This window comes from Carya illinoinensis, chromosome 5 (genome assembly GCF_018687715.1).
Source record: "Carya illinoinensis cultivar Pawnee chromosome 5, C.illinoinensisPawnee_v1, whole genome shotgun sequence".
Lineage (NCBI taxonomy): Eukaryota > Viridiplantae > Streptophyta > Magnoliopsida > Fagales > Juglandaceae > Carya > Carya illinoinensis.
Genome location: NC_056756.1, coordinates 24,477,112 through 24,491,752, shown reverse-complemented (window position 1 = coordinate 24,491,752; position 14,641 = coordinate 24,477,112). Strand labels below are relative to the sequence as shown.

The window sequence follows — 14,641 nt, the reverse complement described above, 5'->3', positions numbered from 1 at the left end:
TCTTTGTGTGATTGTTTCCACTTTTCAAACAATCCTTAGTGGAGGGGAATTGAGCCATCATGTGAGAGCAATAGGACCTGCTTAATAGAGTCCTTTGACCCAACCAAGGGGACGGGAAGGCCCAATAAGAGAGGATCCTGGCACTAGCAAGTTACATATATAGACCTCATAAAAACAGGTATCTGGACCACTTATCCCATGAAGGACCGGCCCAGGGAGAAACACGAGAAGGATGGCCCAATGAATATTCATGCCCTTGATAGGCAGGAAGCCATGCTACATTAAATGACCAAGATACACATGATTGGGGTAGTAGAGGGATTGTTCAGTGAGTTGACTTGCCTCTGGCATGGAGTCACCAAGAAGCCACACTATAATAAATGGCCAAGATACATGTGATCGAGGGCAGATGTGAGATGGTCTGGTAAGTATACGTGCCCTTGATAGGGAGTCAGTAGGGAGTTACCTTACATTAAATGCCTAGATATGCACTTTCAATTGTATGCAGAGGGACAATCATATTCAATGCAGGAGTATGGCCCTTCAAGAAAGGCGACCAAACAGCAGGCCCCGGGAAAGTAACAAGGACTATACCTCGAAAGAATGCACCATAAAGTGAAAGTTTAAGAAGAATTAGAGGTACACTTGATCATACTCCTTCAATTATAGCAGAAATACTTCTCCAATCGAACTAACTTAGGTATCGGAGGCTCCCCATGGCCAAATGGGGCCACTCACCTCGAATCATAGTTCTCAACAGGTAGTAATTCACCTTGAGGAAATCACCATACCAAATGTGCAAAACATGTCCTCCATAACTTGCACCATTTGTGGGATTCGAGAATCTAATGTGCTTTTAGTATGCCCGATGACGTGTTCTCATACCACCAAGGGGATGAACTGACGAATGTCACCATGACTGACAGAGTGGCGAAAAATGGAAGAGAGAATGAAGGGTGGATCTAGAAATGGAACATCTCTAGAGAGAGAATAATGCCTTAAATAAGAAGAAGGCGGGATTGGGTAAAGGGGCGATATCAAGTCAAAATCACGAATGCAAGACAACCTTCCACAACGAAGAAAAGAGGAAGATGCATGACTACCTGCTCGACTACATGGTTAAATATGAGGAAATGGCCAAGAGGATAGACCTGTCGTGATCACTAAACCATCTGATCAGCAATACGAACCTACCCTATAGTGCATAAATCATGGTAGTCTCGTTCCTGCCAAAGTTCAAAGTCTCACAAATCGAGCCATTCGATGGATCCAAAGACTCGGTTGAACACTTGCAGACCTTCGAGGAAAATATGACACTACATGGCTTCCTAGGAGAAGTCGCATGCAGAACCTTTCCCCTAACGCTTAAAGGAATAGCAAGGACATGGTTTGTGACATTACAGTCGAGTTCCATTAACAACACTGAGGAACTTAGCTAGCAATTCTTAATCCAGTTCATGGCTAGTCGGTGCAGAAGGCGACTAGCTACTTACCTTTCATGGTAAAGCAACAGGAAGGCAAATGTCTAAAAATATATAGACGTTTCTACCAAGGTTCAATTAGGAGCGCATGACAATAAGTGACCATGATGAAAAGATCATGTCGATGACGCTTATTGGAGGCATATGGTCTAGGAGCCCCTTTATGGTTGAGTTGGTAAGAAAAACCTCAGCAACATTGTGAGAGTTCATGGACAAGGCAGACAACTTCATCAATGCAGATGACACTTTAAGGGCATTGATTGGTCAAAGGGAATGCAAACTCCAGGAAGCAAAGGTTCAATCGTAGGAAACAAAGAATGATAGGAACAAAGGAACAAAGCGAAAGGTGAAGAGGTATGTATAAGCAAAAAAAAAAAAAAAAGAAAAGAAAGGATAGCAATGCTACCCCCAAAGTTATTACTAAAGCAATGCATATGAACATGCATGTGCGAATAGGAGAAGGGCGAGAAAACGGGTGTGACGGATGCACACGACCCTTTTGACTCTACCACAAAGCCTAGGGCCACTGCATGAAAGACTGCCATCAAATGAAGCGAAGGATAACCACATTGGGGGAGGGCAAAGAGGTGGAGCAGATCACTACCCGTTGCTTTTTGCTGCTAAGGTGGTCAACGAATGGTTGGTAAGGAATAGCTCAGAGTCCCCATTGGAGCATGGACCTAAGACAAAAAGGGAGGCCTAAAGGAATGTAGAAGGTGGCCCTAGTCAAAGCCTGAGTAGGGATGATGCTCCCCCAAAGAGAGATACAAATGATAGCGAGAGGGTATGTTGGGGGAGGGTTGACCTCTTCTGGTAGGAAGGCATATGTGCAAAGGGCTAGATATGAGGAAGTTTTTGCTATGGACTAGTCCCCAAGGCTAGATAGGAAGAGGAAGATCGAATCCTTCCTGTTCGACAAAGATGACTGTAGGGGAATGCAATACCCAAACAATGAAGCCTTGGTAGTGATAATGTTGGTTGCCAACTATAAAACTCGAAGAATCCTAATCGATAATGGGAGCTCTGCCAATGTCTTCTTCTAGGATGCCTTCGTAAAGATGGGGATAGCCAACAATTGTGTGTGTGCTTTAGCAACACCTTTAAGGGGTTTCTCAGGGAAATTTGTCCAACCAAAGGGCGCCATATACCTGTATCAATAGGGACAAATCCACTAGTAGCTTTATTTATGGCAGACTTTCTGGTGGTCAGGACTGCTCCTCTTACAATGTGATCATTGGGAGGCTGACCTTGAACAACTTGTGAGCTGTCACTTCCACCTACTACCTCCAAATGAAATTCCCAATGGAAGTGAGAGTCGATGAGGTTCATAGAGAATAGGCATTGCCGTAGGAGTGCTACATGCACGAGCTTAGGAAGGGATGATGGGATGTAGGTACTATAAAGACCCTCGAACCACTATCATATTGTCCCTAACTCCCAAGGCACGAGATCGAGACATGAGACAAGTGGGGCTTGAAATAGGGCAAAGTCGACAAGCCACTAAAGCTCATAACTTTGGATCAATCCTGACTGAAGGCCACCATGAGAATCAGAACCAGAATGGGATTGAAAGCCAGGCAGAGGCTAGAACAACTTCTAATCGAAAGTAGGAATTTGTTTGCCTATTGCCATGAAGAGATGCCCAGTCAATGCCGGGACCATCAAGCACCATCTTAGTGTTGACCCATGGGCTTAGAAGGTGCGACAAAAGCAGAGGAGCTTTAGTATGGAAAAATACATGGTGATAACTAATGAGATCAACTGCCTACTAGCCGTAGGGTTTATTAGGGAGGTCCAATACCCAAAGTGGCCCTCCAACATAGTCCTGGTGAAGCTATCGAATGACAACTAGAAGATGTGCTTCAATTTCACTGATTTACATAAGGCATGGCCTGAAAGACAACTTTCCCCTACCACGAATCGACATAATATTCAACTCCATGGTAGGACATCAAATGCTAAGTTTTATGGATGCCTAGTTTGGCTATAATTAGATCTGGACAAGTAAGGATGATTAGGAAAAGACTGCATTCGTGACAGACCAAGGATTGTACTCCTATCAGATAATTCCCTCCGGCCTAAAGAACAATAGGGCAACTTACCAAAGGTTAGTGAACTGAATGTTCAAGGATCAAATTGGGTGTAACATGGAGGTTTACATAGAAAGCAAGGAGTTTGAACATCATGTGGTGGACTGCAAGAGGCTTTTACCGTCTTGTAATGGTACAAGATGAAGATTAATCTGTCAAAGTGTGCTTTTGGGGTTGGCTTAAGCAAGTTTATAGGCTTCATGGTCTCAAAAAGAGGGATTGAGGCCAACCTCGAGAATATCGAAGCAGTTATTGGGATGAGAGCATCTAAGAACCTCAATGAGGGACAAATGTTGGTGGGAAGGATCACCATGCTTCACCAATTTATACCTAGATTGACGGATAAGTGCACCCCTTCAAAAAAGTATTGCGGAAAGTCCAAGCCTAGGATGACAAGTGCAACAGGGCATTCCAACAGCTGAAAGATTACCTAACCCATCCCCCCTTCTATCTCAGGCAAGATAGAGAGAGAACCTGTACTTGTACTTGTCGGCCTCTCCAAATAGGGTGTTAGTAGCATTGAAGGATAAAATGTTCAGAGGCTAATCTACTACACAAGTTGAGCCGATTGAGGCCCTGTTTCCAAGCTCATTCGATTAAGGTGCTCACTGAAACTGAAACTCCCACGAGAAAGGCCTTACGAAGGCCTGACACTTCTAGTCAGGGGTGCTACCAGTACCATACGGTGCGGGGTAGCCCTATCCCTACACCCCGCCCCGCTAGGCAGAATGCGGGGCAGATTCCCAATCAGCTTTGTCTTATGTTCACTTAAAATGTGGACTACATTCCACTAGGTTTAAAAATTATTTCTAAATCTAAAAGTGATCAAAAATATATTTTTAGATCCAAATTGTAAATTTAAATTTGTAAATATGACTATAATTTAAAAATTATGTAGTTTTTAAATTTTCTAGTTTATATTTTGTGTAAGTTTAGTGTAGTAGTTTTCAAACCATATAGTTTTTAAATTTTCTAGTGCATAGTTTATGTAAATTGTAGTTTTTAAACTATGTACTTTTTAAATTTGCTAGTGCATACTTTGTGAACAAATCTAACAAATTGTAATATACATATTTATATATACACAATTTGTAAAATATAAATAATAAAAATATATATTTATGTTTTTGTATATATATAAATATTTATTTATTTTTTGTATATATAAGGGGGCAGGGTTGGGCCCTCCCCACGCCCCGCCCCCGCTAGGGGTGCTATATGCTGGGCGAGGCGGACTGGGGCAGGGTAGTAGGTGCGGGGCCTCACTGCCCATCCCTACTTCTAACTGTCTCATAAGTTGGTCAATTGATATCGAGTACCTCCCTCGGGGCCCGTTAAAGGGGAAAATATTAGCAAGTTTTATCGTGGACATAAAGGATTCCCCCAAACTAGTGCTGATGAGCCTCGTGGTAAAGCCTAGTAAGTCAACGTCGATATCTTCTTCTACCGATCAGGTGGAGGAGCAAGGGTCCATATAATAACGGGAGATGGGAGGAAAATCCACTACTCGATATGACTCGTATTCATGACCACCAACAACAAGGCAGAGTATGACGCATTGCTGGCAAGCCTTGCTACAATGGAACCCATTATAAAGAGCACTTTAATCAACTTGCGAGCTGAATCATAAATAGTAGTCAACCAAGTATCAAGGGAATATGTAGCCAAGGCACACAGATTAAAAATGTACTTGCATGAAGTTTCGGAGAGATGTAACCATTTCGAATACTTTAGCATCAAGCAAACCCCGTGGGATGACAAATGGATTGCAGACTGACTAGCACACACATCATCTACAGGAGACAAGGCAACACTACTTTGGGAAGTGGAGACAAGATGCTGGAGACCCCCTCGGTTGGGCTTGAAATCTCGGAGGTGAACATGGAGGGGCTCAAATAGGTGCATAACATTCTATAGTACTTAACTAACGGTAAGCCACCCTAGGACAAATGGGAAGCTAGAAAGGTGAGGAACAAGTCATCCCACTTTACCCTTATAAATGAAGTATTGTACAAGCGTGACATTTCCAAGAGTAGAGCGCGGCATTTCCAAGCTACTCGTCGTTCACGGGATCCAAGGCCAGGTGCCACGCAACACAGTAGGACAACAATATTCTCCAAGTATTCAGAAGGATTCAACCCTAGGAAATCTAAAATCTTGCGAACCAGTCGACAGAAAAGGAGTTGCAACCCCACGGAGAACATTCTGAGGTAAACAACAACTAGTCCATCAAATCCCTGCTAGTCGATTGCACCTTGACAAGGTTGGGAGAGACCAATTAAATGGAGTCTGGGACCCCATATATGTCTCGCATGGACCTAAGGTCCACCTCAGTGCAAGTAGTAGACCACTGATTCCATGTGAACCATTCCTGGTCGGTAGAGCTTGCATTTTCAGTCCAACAAGAGGTCATGCGGGGTGGAGAAGGATCAGAGCCACCAGTCGTGCCTTGGGCCCCACCACAGGAGGTACAACGGGAAGCCATTCTAAGGAACATGTGGTTTTTTAAATGAGAAAAGTGACAGGTGGATTTCCTGCACTCCTACCCCAAGGAGACGCATGTCGGCTCAACAAATCATCACCAAAAGAAAATGGTAGAATATGGGAAAGTGGAATCGTAGAAACAAAGTAGTAAGAAAAGTAGGAGAGGGGAATTTTTGCTGTACACATACGACAAGAATTTTCGAGGTAACTGGAGGGGAACTGAGTCCTCTCATTTTAGAGCAATAGGACCCACCTAGCAGAGCCATTGGACCTGACCCAAGGGACTGGAGGCCCATGATGAGTGTGCGAAAGTGCACTCTAAATACTCTATTCTTTGATTAAAATGTTAAAATGTGAATAGAAATCATAGGAATTAATGTGTATTCTTAAATTGAGTTTCTATTTACATCGGGATACTCCTAAGCAGTTTTTTATGTTTAATTTCAGAGTTTATAAAAGAGCAAGTCAAGCCCAGTCAAATTCAAAGGAGAAAATTCATGGGGTTTGAGAGAAATTTGGAAGAAAAGAAAAAGAAAAAAAAATCACAAAAGGAAAACACAAAAAGTCCAAGTTCAAAATGTGTTAGGAGACAGTCTGGATATATTTTAATCTTTTGCTGTAAATTTTTACTCACATATCTTATTGATGTGATTCTTGATGAATTAGAAAGCTATCTTAAAGGGATATAAATTTGTCTCTAATAAGAATTTTCAAATTCGAACTCCTGAAGCACATATGTGGCTTTTAAGATGAGTCCTAAAATTTAGGCCATTTTTTTACACAAAAATTATAAAGACATTAGGGTTTCTTTCCTACCCTATATAAGCATATCATTAGCACAAAATAGAGGAGGAAGGGAGGCAAAAGAGGAAGATTTAAAAAGAGAAAAAAAATCACTTCCATGGCCACCGTTTGCTTTATCTTTCTCTGGCTATTCTTGTTGTCTATTATATTTATGGGTAACTAAATTTTCAAATAGGATTAGGGATGAACTTGCACATTAGATGATATTTATAATTTATTTTTAATTCATGTATTTGATTTTTAATTGCTAAAAAACTTTTACTTTATCATTCTCAATTCATTGTTGATGCATGATTTATTCTCTGAATAATCATAAAATTTATTCTGTTTATGGATTCAGTCATGCTTTTTCTATTAAATGGATTAGTTTTTTTATTATGTTTGAATCGAATATTTATTTATGTTGATTTAGTTTTTTGCTGCAATATCGCTCCCTGAGTATATTGTTGTCGTTGGATTTTCTCAATAGATAAATTTATGTATTTTAAAAGTGGTGAATGATTTTTTAAATGGTTACATTTGATTTAATTTTGGTTTATAAATCTATACGTTTCGATTGTGAATTCGGGAATTGAGTTCCTAATTGAGTTATCCAATGAATTAAGAATAATTAAAATACTAGATTTGTGCAAGGGATTCCCGACGCTCTACTATTTGTCAAATTTGAGTAATTTTTCCATTAATCACTTGGCTTCACTTTAATTTGCAGTTAAAATTAATCTTTATTCTCCATTACTTATTTAATATATTTCTTTAATTTCTTTGTTCCTTCTGCTATTCTTTTAATTTGTATCATTGTGAAATCGACACCCCGAAGTTCTGCTACAACTACCGCGTTATTCTTTTGGCATAATCAGTCCAACAAAAGAGGAGTCTGGTACTGGTAAGTTACACACACGTGGACCCCAGAAAATGGGTATTTGGCCCACTTATCCCATGGAGGTCCAGCCTAGGAGAAGCATGAGAAGGATAGCCCATTGAATAGACATGGCCCAGAAGAGGGAGTTGGCAGGAAGTCAAACTGCATTAAATAACCAAGATACATGTGATCAAGGGTAGATATGGGACGGTCCAGTGAGTAGATGTGCCCATGGTAGCGAGTCAGTAGGAAGCCAAGCCGCATTAAATAGTCAAGATTCACGTGATTTGAGGAAGACCCGGGAAGGTCTAGTGAGTATACTTGCCCATGGCAAAGAGTCAACAGGAACCCATGCCGCATTAAATAGCCAAAAGACATGTAGGGGGTAGAAAAGGGACGGTCCTTAGAGTAAACATGCCCATGGCATGGAGTTAGCAAGCATCCATGCCGCATTAAATAGCCAAGATACACGTGATTGGGGGCAGGCAGGTGACCGTCCTGTGAGTAGACATGGCCTTGGTTGGGAGTCAGCAGGAAACCACGCTGTATTAAATGCCTAGATATGCATAATCGATGATACACATGAGGGATAGCTGTATTCAATGCCATGATAATGCCCTTTGGGAAAGGGTGACCAAAAGGCATACCCTGGGAAAGTAACAAGGACTAGACCCTAGAAAGAGACACTATAAAGGGAAACGTGGAGAAGAGCCATAGGTACACTTAATCATATTCCTTAAAACTATAGTCAAAATACTTCTCCAATCGAACTTAGGCATTGGAAGCTCCCCAAGGCCAAAGGGGGTCGATCACCTTGAGTCTTAATTCTCGACAGACAATAATTCACCCCAAACGAATTACCATACCAGGTGTGCGAAACACATCCTCAACACTTAATATCAAGTCCATGATCTTAGTGATCCATCCCAAATGGGGTGTCATCTTCTTGAGCCATGATAAGGATACATCACCTCTATTTGCATGAGCATTGTGCCTCTCTTGCTTTTGCATATATGAGGTTTTACATACTAGGATACCATTGTAACACCCTTTTCCCTCTAAGATTATAAAGGTCGAAGCCTAGAAGAATTTAATGCTACTAACATTATCTCACTTTAGCACAAGGTATAAACCATCCCCATAATAAAATTTATAAAAATCAAAATCCTTTAATTAAAATAAAACATCTCGAACTTTATTTTCAGTTGCACTTGTTAAAAGAGTAAGAAAATAGTCTTGTGCTACAATTTACTCAATACTAAAATAAAACAAGGTTCATTTGAGTATCATACTTTTGAGCAGTATTCTGTCCTGCAGTGCCCTTTTAGTCATTTTCAAAATATTATTCTAATATTACGTTTTGAAATATTTCCACCTTTATACTTTGGTCCCTCGAGAAATTTTCGTTCCATCCCTAATGACATGCATGGGGTCATGTGAAAAGTCTTCAAATAAATACTCATACTCGTTCAAGGTTGGACAAATCTAGTTTCAACATATATAATGTGTTGAGTCTCGTTTGACCAAGATCATATAGTTAGTTCAAACGAATCTCGTGTGAATACGAGACGCTTGATTGGCCAAATTTCCATTGTATCAGTTATATATATATATATATATATATAATAGTTAGGCAAATAGTACTACGGGACCCTTCGGTCAACTGATACAATGGAAATTTTATATATAATTATCTGATGTGATATCAGGTTAATGGATGATAATATATAGATGAACAACATTTCTCAAGTAGAGAGCCCTTAAATTAAGAAGAATGGTTGTGAACAATTATGACAAGCGCCTAGCTTGATCGACAATGGATAAAGTAAACTACCAATCTTACTAATCCAAGCACAATTAGAGATTGATCCTTTGAAAATGCAATTAGTAAAATGGTTCCTGTTGACTCTAATTTTTAAAACACAATTTTAAATAGGGGTGTGCAACCGGATCTGGATATCCAGCCATAACCAGATCCGGATTCGAATTCTTAAAACCGGGCGGATAATCGCCAGGATTAAATCTTGAAATAATTTGGACGGATAACCAGATTTAATCTAGATATTTGTTCGGATTCTTTTTCCTTTTTTGAATATAAATCTGGATATCCAGGTTGTAATTGGATTTAATCTTGATTTATTAATACTCTCTTTTTAAAAAAAAAAACTATTTAAAACTTTAAAAAATATTTTTATAGCACTTTTTTTATTAAAAAATTATGATATCATGTTTTAAATATAAAAGTTAAAAAATATATAAAATAAAGGACAAAATAAATAATATTATTGTTGCATCAAAAATTCACAATGCAAAATATTAATTTACAAAAAATAAAATAAATAATAATATATCATAACTAATTAGACTAATACAATCTACTACTCTTCACATCTTCAATATGTAATTGGGGAGGATGTCAGTGGATAGCCAGGAATATGGAAGCTGTAACTATGGAGCCACAAGCTATAACATGGGGACTTTGGTATAGAATGAATAAAAGGATTTATGAGAATATTTCTATGCATATTCATGTGACTGTTAATAATGCTCTTTCTTTACAACAAGAATATGCACAGGTGCAGTTGTTTGATGTTTCAAATCAGAAGATTACTAAGGTAGTACGATGGCATCCTCCTCCAAATGATTTTCTGAAACTGAATATTGATGGGGCCACCTTTCCTGAACATTCTGTTGCCGGGATTGGGGTGGTGTTGCGGGATCAGTATGGTGAGGTTGTCGTGGCCTGCTCTAAGGTAGAGAAAGATGTATCTTCTGATGAGTTTATTGAGGCAGTTGCACTTCTCAGAGGGTTACAGCTGTGTATTCAATGGGGTGTCCCAAAAATTATGCTTGAAACCGATTGTTTGGTTTTGGTTAATGCTTTGAATGAAAATTCTATATGTTTAACAGATTTTGCTTTTATTCTTCAAGACATACGAAGGCTTATGGTGGGATTCAAAGAAGTTAAAGTTGTACATGTCAACCGTTTAGGCAATTTGGTGGCTCATCGTTTGGCAAGACATGCTTGGTTGATTGAGGATATTTGTATGTGGTGGGATTATTGTCCTTCTTTTGTTAGTCAAGCTTTATGGCTTGATAAACCTGCTATTTGTAAGGATAATTGATTTGAATGAAAGGTTATTCTGATTATCAAAAAAAAAAGAACTATGGAGCCACAAGCGAATATGGGCTCAACCCCATCCTCCACAAGCATTAATGATAATAACTCTCAGGTGTTGGGCAGGAAAGCCAGCCGGAAGTAAGGTCCCAAGCAAATTAAATCAGTTCTACCTCTCTAAAATATGGCTCAACTGGGTAAGAACTAAGAAAAACAAAACAGCGAAATCGAATGGGTAAGAGAAGCTGAGAGGATTTGCCAATTCTGGACTCGAGAGACTTAAGACACAAGTGAGAGGATTCGAGAGAGTAGAAGCCAGAAGAGACAACAAATAAGGAGTAAGGATTAAAAAAAAATGAAAAAAAGAAAAAAAAAATCTGTTACGAATAACCGGGTTACAAAACCGGATCTATAAACCAATTTGGATGTATCTCACCTGTCCGGATGCATCCGGATTCTAAGTTTCAGACCAGATAAAAATAAAATAAAATGGGGCCCGGTTCTACACATAATTTTAAATATTCAGGATTTCTTAATAGCACTAAACATGTAACTCTTGCCTTCCTTTGATTTTCCTATTTTGGTTTTGATTATATATTAATTTCTGAATATTGCAATTCATTATCTTCCCACCATTCCAAGAAATTATTAGAAACTATTTGTTATTTATGTTCTATTTGTGAATCAATCTCAAATTAATAGATATTGAGAGAATGATGATAAAAAAAAGAATGAAACTTCTTTAACATCTTTGTTCGCCACATTCCTATGTACATGCTTTATACAATTCTTGGAGTTGTGTGTGTATATATAAATATATCTTTTTATTTTTTGCTCATGTTTTTTGCAGATATTTACAAGTAAGAAAATCAAGAATATAGTAGTTTTTAGATCCTTTAGTATATTTAATATTAAAATCGAATACACTTAAATTAGCTCGTCATCTGACAAAAATATGCTTTGATGCAATGTTTTCAACATTTGTTTTTCTAAAATATATTTAACACTTTTGCAATCAATGCGTAATAACAATTTTTGTTTTAAAAAATCACTTTGAAACTTAAAAATATATACTCGCCACAATAAAAACATTATCCTTTTGAATGATTTTGGAAACTCTAGGTAGCAAACCTCTTGCCACAGTTTATCGTATTTATTATCGAATGTAAAAATTAATTTAAATCCTAAAGCTATTTGAAAATTTTCAAGAAATAAAACTTTGTTAATTTAGAGTTATATTCCAGATGCTAACATTCAAATTCAAAAAATGATTCAATGAAAATATATTACTCTTCTTGATGAATGGATTTGGAAACATGAAACTCCTCCTACTAAGGTTATTTATGATGAACTTAACCTTAATTATATTCACGAATATTTGAACGATATTGTTAACATTAGTTTTGATCAACATCTAATAAACAACAAAAGGAGAAATTCCTTTACTGGAACTAGATGTTCTTTTGTTGGATCTATGATTGATAACTCGGAAGAAGAGACCAAAATCTCATAAATTTTTTGGAAGATTCCGTAAAAGCTGTCAAACCTGATTTAAAATTAAACGTTGTTTCTACCTCCTCTCAAGTTACTTCTACTTATTACACTACCAAGGATACCAACGTATCTAAAGGTAATACCAATTAAATATTTGGCTCGACTTAAAATAATCTCTAGGAAAACATTTTTTTTAATGTACTCAGTTTTGATAGTAGGGTAATATTAAGTAGAATTAACATGGATCATAGGGCGTACTAAGAGTAGTTGAAAAGGAAACAGGTTTAATAACGGGAATATATTACCAAGAGTAGTAAACCTGTTAGCAATATCAAGGGGGTGGCTGGAGTAGTAGACTCATCTTTAACAATTCTAGTATGAGGTGTTAGGGTCCAATCATCTAGTCCTCATTTTACTACTCTCCAGCTCTACTTTTGCTCCTCTTATTGGTATTAGAGCCATTTTTTATCTTTGGTAGGTGATTTATATCTGTTCATCTTGTCTATTGTGTTGTCTCACATCCTTTACTTTGTACTTTCTTAATCTTGTTCAATTCTTGTTTCTGTTGGTGCCACCCTGATTGTAAAGAATCCTAAGGACTATGTCTATAAGACCCATTTTGAAAAGTGTTTAGGGCTTGAGTGGGTAGATGGTTGACCCCAAGGTATTTATTGCGAAATGCAACAGGTACTTGAGTGAACATAGGATTAGTGAGTATTAAGTTTAGTTTAGGTTGATTTCATGATAAATAAAATGTTTAGATCTAATTCTTCTATTAGTTCTAGATGTAGTATACCCCCTAATGTTATTAATGAGAAGAACTTTTCTATTGAAAAAACTGATAATGTTGATTTTAATAAATGTAGTATTCTAAATATTGATGCTATATCTATTTGAACTTCTTCTATTTGCTACTATTAGCTACTTCTCCCATCTCCCCTTCATGCTACCCATGTTTCTTCAAAAAATTCTTATGCTTTTGAGTTTGTTAAGAAACCTATTTCCCCCACTTCCCATCTTACTAAGCATTTTTTTTTTCATTTATCATTATTTTTATTTATCTCTAGTCATTTGGTCCTTGTTTTCATTTTTCATTAATACTAGTTATTTGGTTCTGCTTTCATTTCAGTACTACTTCCATATAATTGGTAAGAACCAAATGACTACCGTTTCTAAAAGACTGATTGATTGCCTGTTTTTGTAACAAGATTATTATTACTTTACTTTCAGCACAAAGAACAGAATTGACTCTCCTGCAATTCACATAGAAAAAGTACTCAAAGCTTACTGAAAGATGCTTGTATTGTGTATTGTTTACTTTATTGTACTGTTTACTTTATTGTATTGTTTGCTTAAAGGTTTCTCCTTCATCTATAAAAGGGTAACGTTGCCTCAAGGAGAGGGAAACTTCTTCTATTAGCTAGTATTAGCTACTTCTTCCTTCGTAAAGTCATTAGATGTTTTGTCACTGTTTTTAAAATGAATCGATATAATAAAAAATTTCCCTACTCGCTCTATTTTTACAAGAGATATAAAGTCCCTTAAATATTAGAGTGAAATTCGATTCTTGTGCATTGGATTGGACGTGTCAAAATATTGTCCTAACGAAACACGTACGTAGGTAATGCTAATTCAACGGTTTAGTTTAGTCAGGCAGGCGGAAAGAAGCAAGCTGAGGTCAAAGGAACGTATTCAAAATGTTGACAAAATATATAATACGTAGACATGGTAAGTCAAATGATGAGGCTTTTCAAAGCTCTTGAAGTTGAATGGTCCTTTTTAGAATTTGAATCGTTCGTTCCCCCATTCATTCTATGGGGTATATATAAGGTTCTTTAAAATAGAAGGATGCGTTTGACAAAAAGCTCCATCGTCTGATCCATTCTTTATTCCTCGGTAACCGCAAGTCAAGGAACACACGATGTATAAATACTCACTTATGGCCAGTTTGGCTATTGGTCTCCATAAAAGAAACCATATATTAATATCAATGCCGGAAAACGCATATTACCACCCCCCCCCCCCCCCCCCTTCCTCTTTTTTTAAAGAATCCTACTTGATTATCATTTCTATGGGCCTACACCTACATACTTGATTTTTTTTTTTTAATAAATATATAATATATAGATGATGAATAGAAGATTTTTTTTTTTAATTTAATAAGAATAAAATTAAAATATTAAGTATAAAGTAATACTACATACAGTCGTGGAATTGTAAATGTCGCGCAATCGTTTTGAAAAAGAATGAAATTCACAATTAAAAAGTTAATTTTTTTCATGTGGGTCTTCTATTAATTTATTTTTTTTAA

General features: G+C 37.5%; 1 protein-coding gene across 1 annotated transcript; it reads left to right on the top strand.

Annotated features, from left to right (window-relative positions):
• The first annotated feature begins 10,153 nt into the window (after window positions 1–10,153).
• On the top strand, window positions 10,154–10,843 carry LOC122310214. The gene has a single exon (XM_043124095.1). It carries the CDS (start codon window positions 10,154–10,156, stop codon window positions 10,841–10,843), a length of 690 nt encoding a protein of 229 aa, XP_042980029.1.
• Window positions 10,844–14,641: the final 3,798 nt, after the last annotated feature.

What these genes read in the sequence shown, in the direction of transcription:
- LOC122310214 (XM_043124095.1), top strand. Translation starts at nt 10,154, where the DNA reads ATGGAAGCTGTAACTATGGAGCCACAAGCTATAACATGGGGACTTTGG.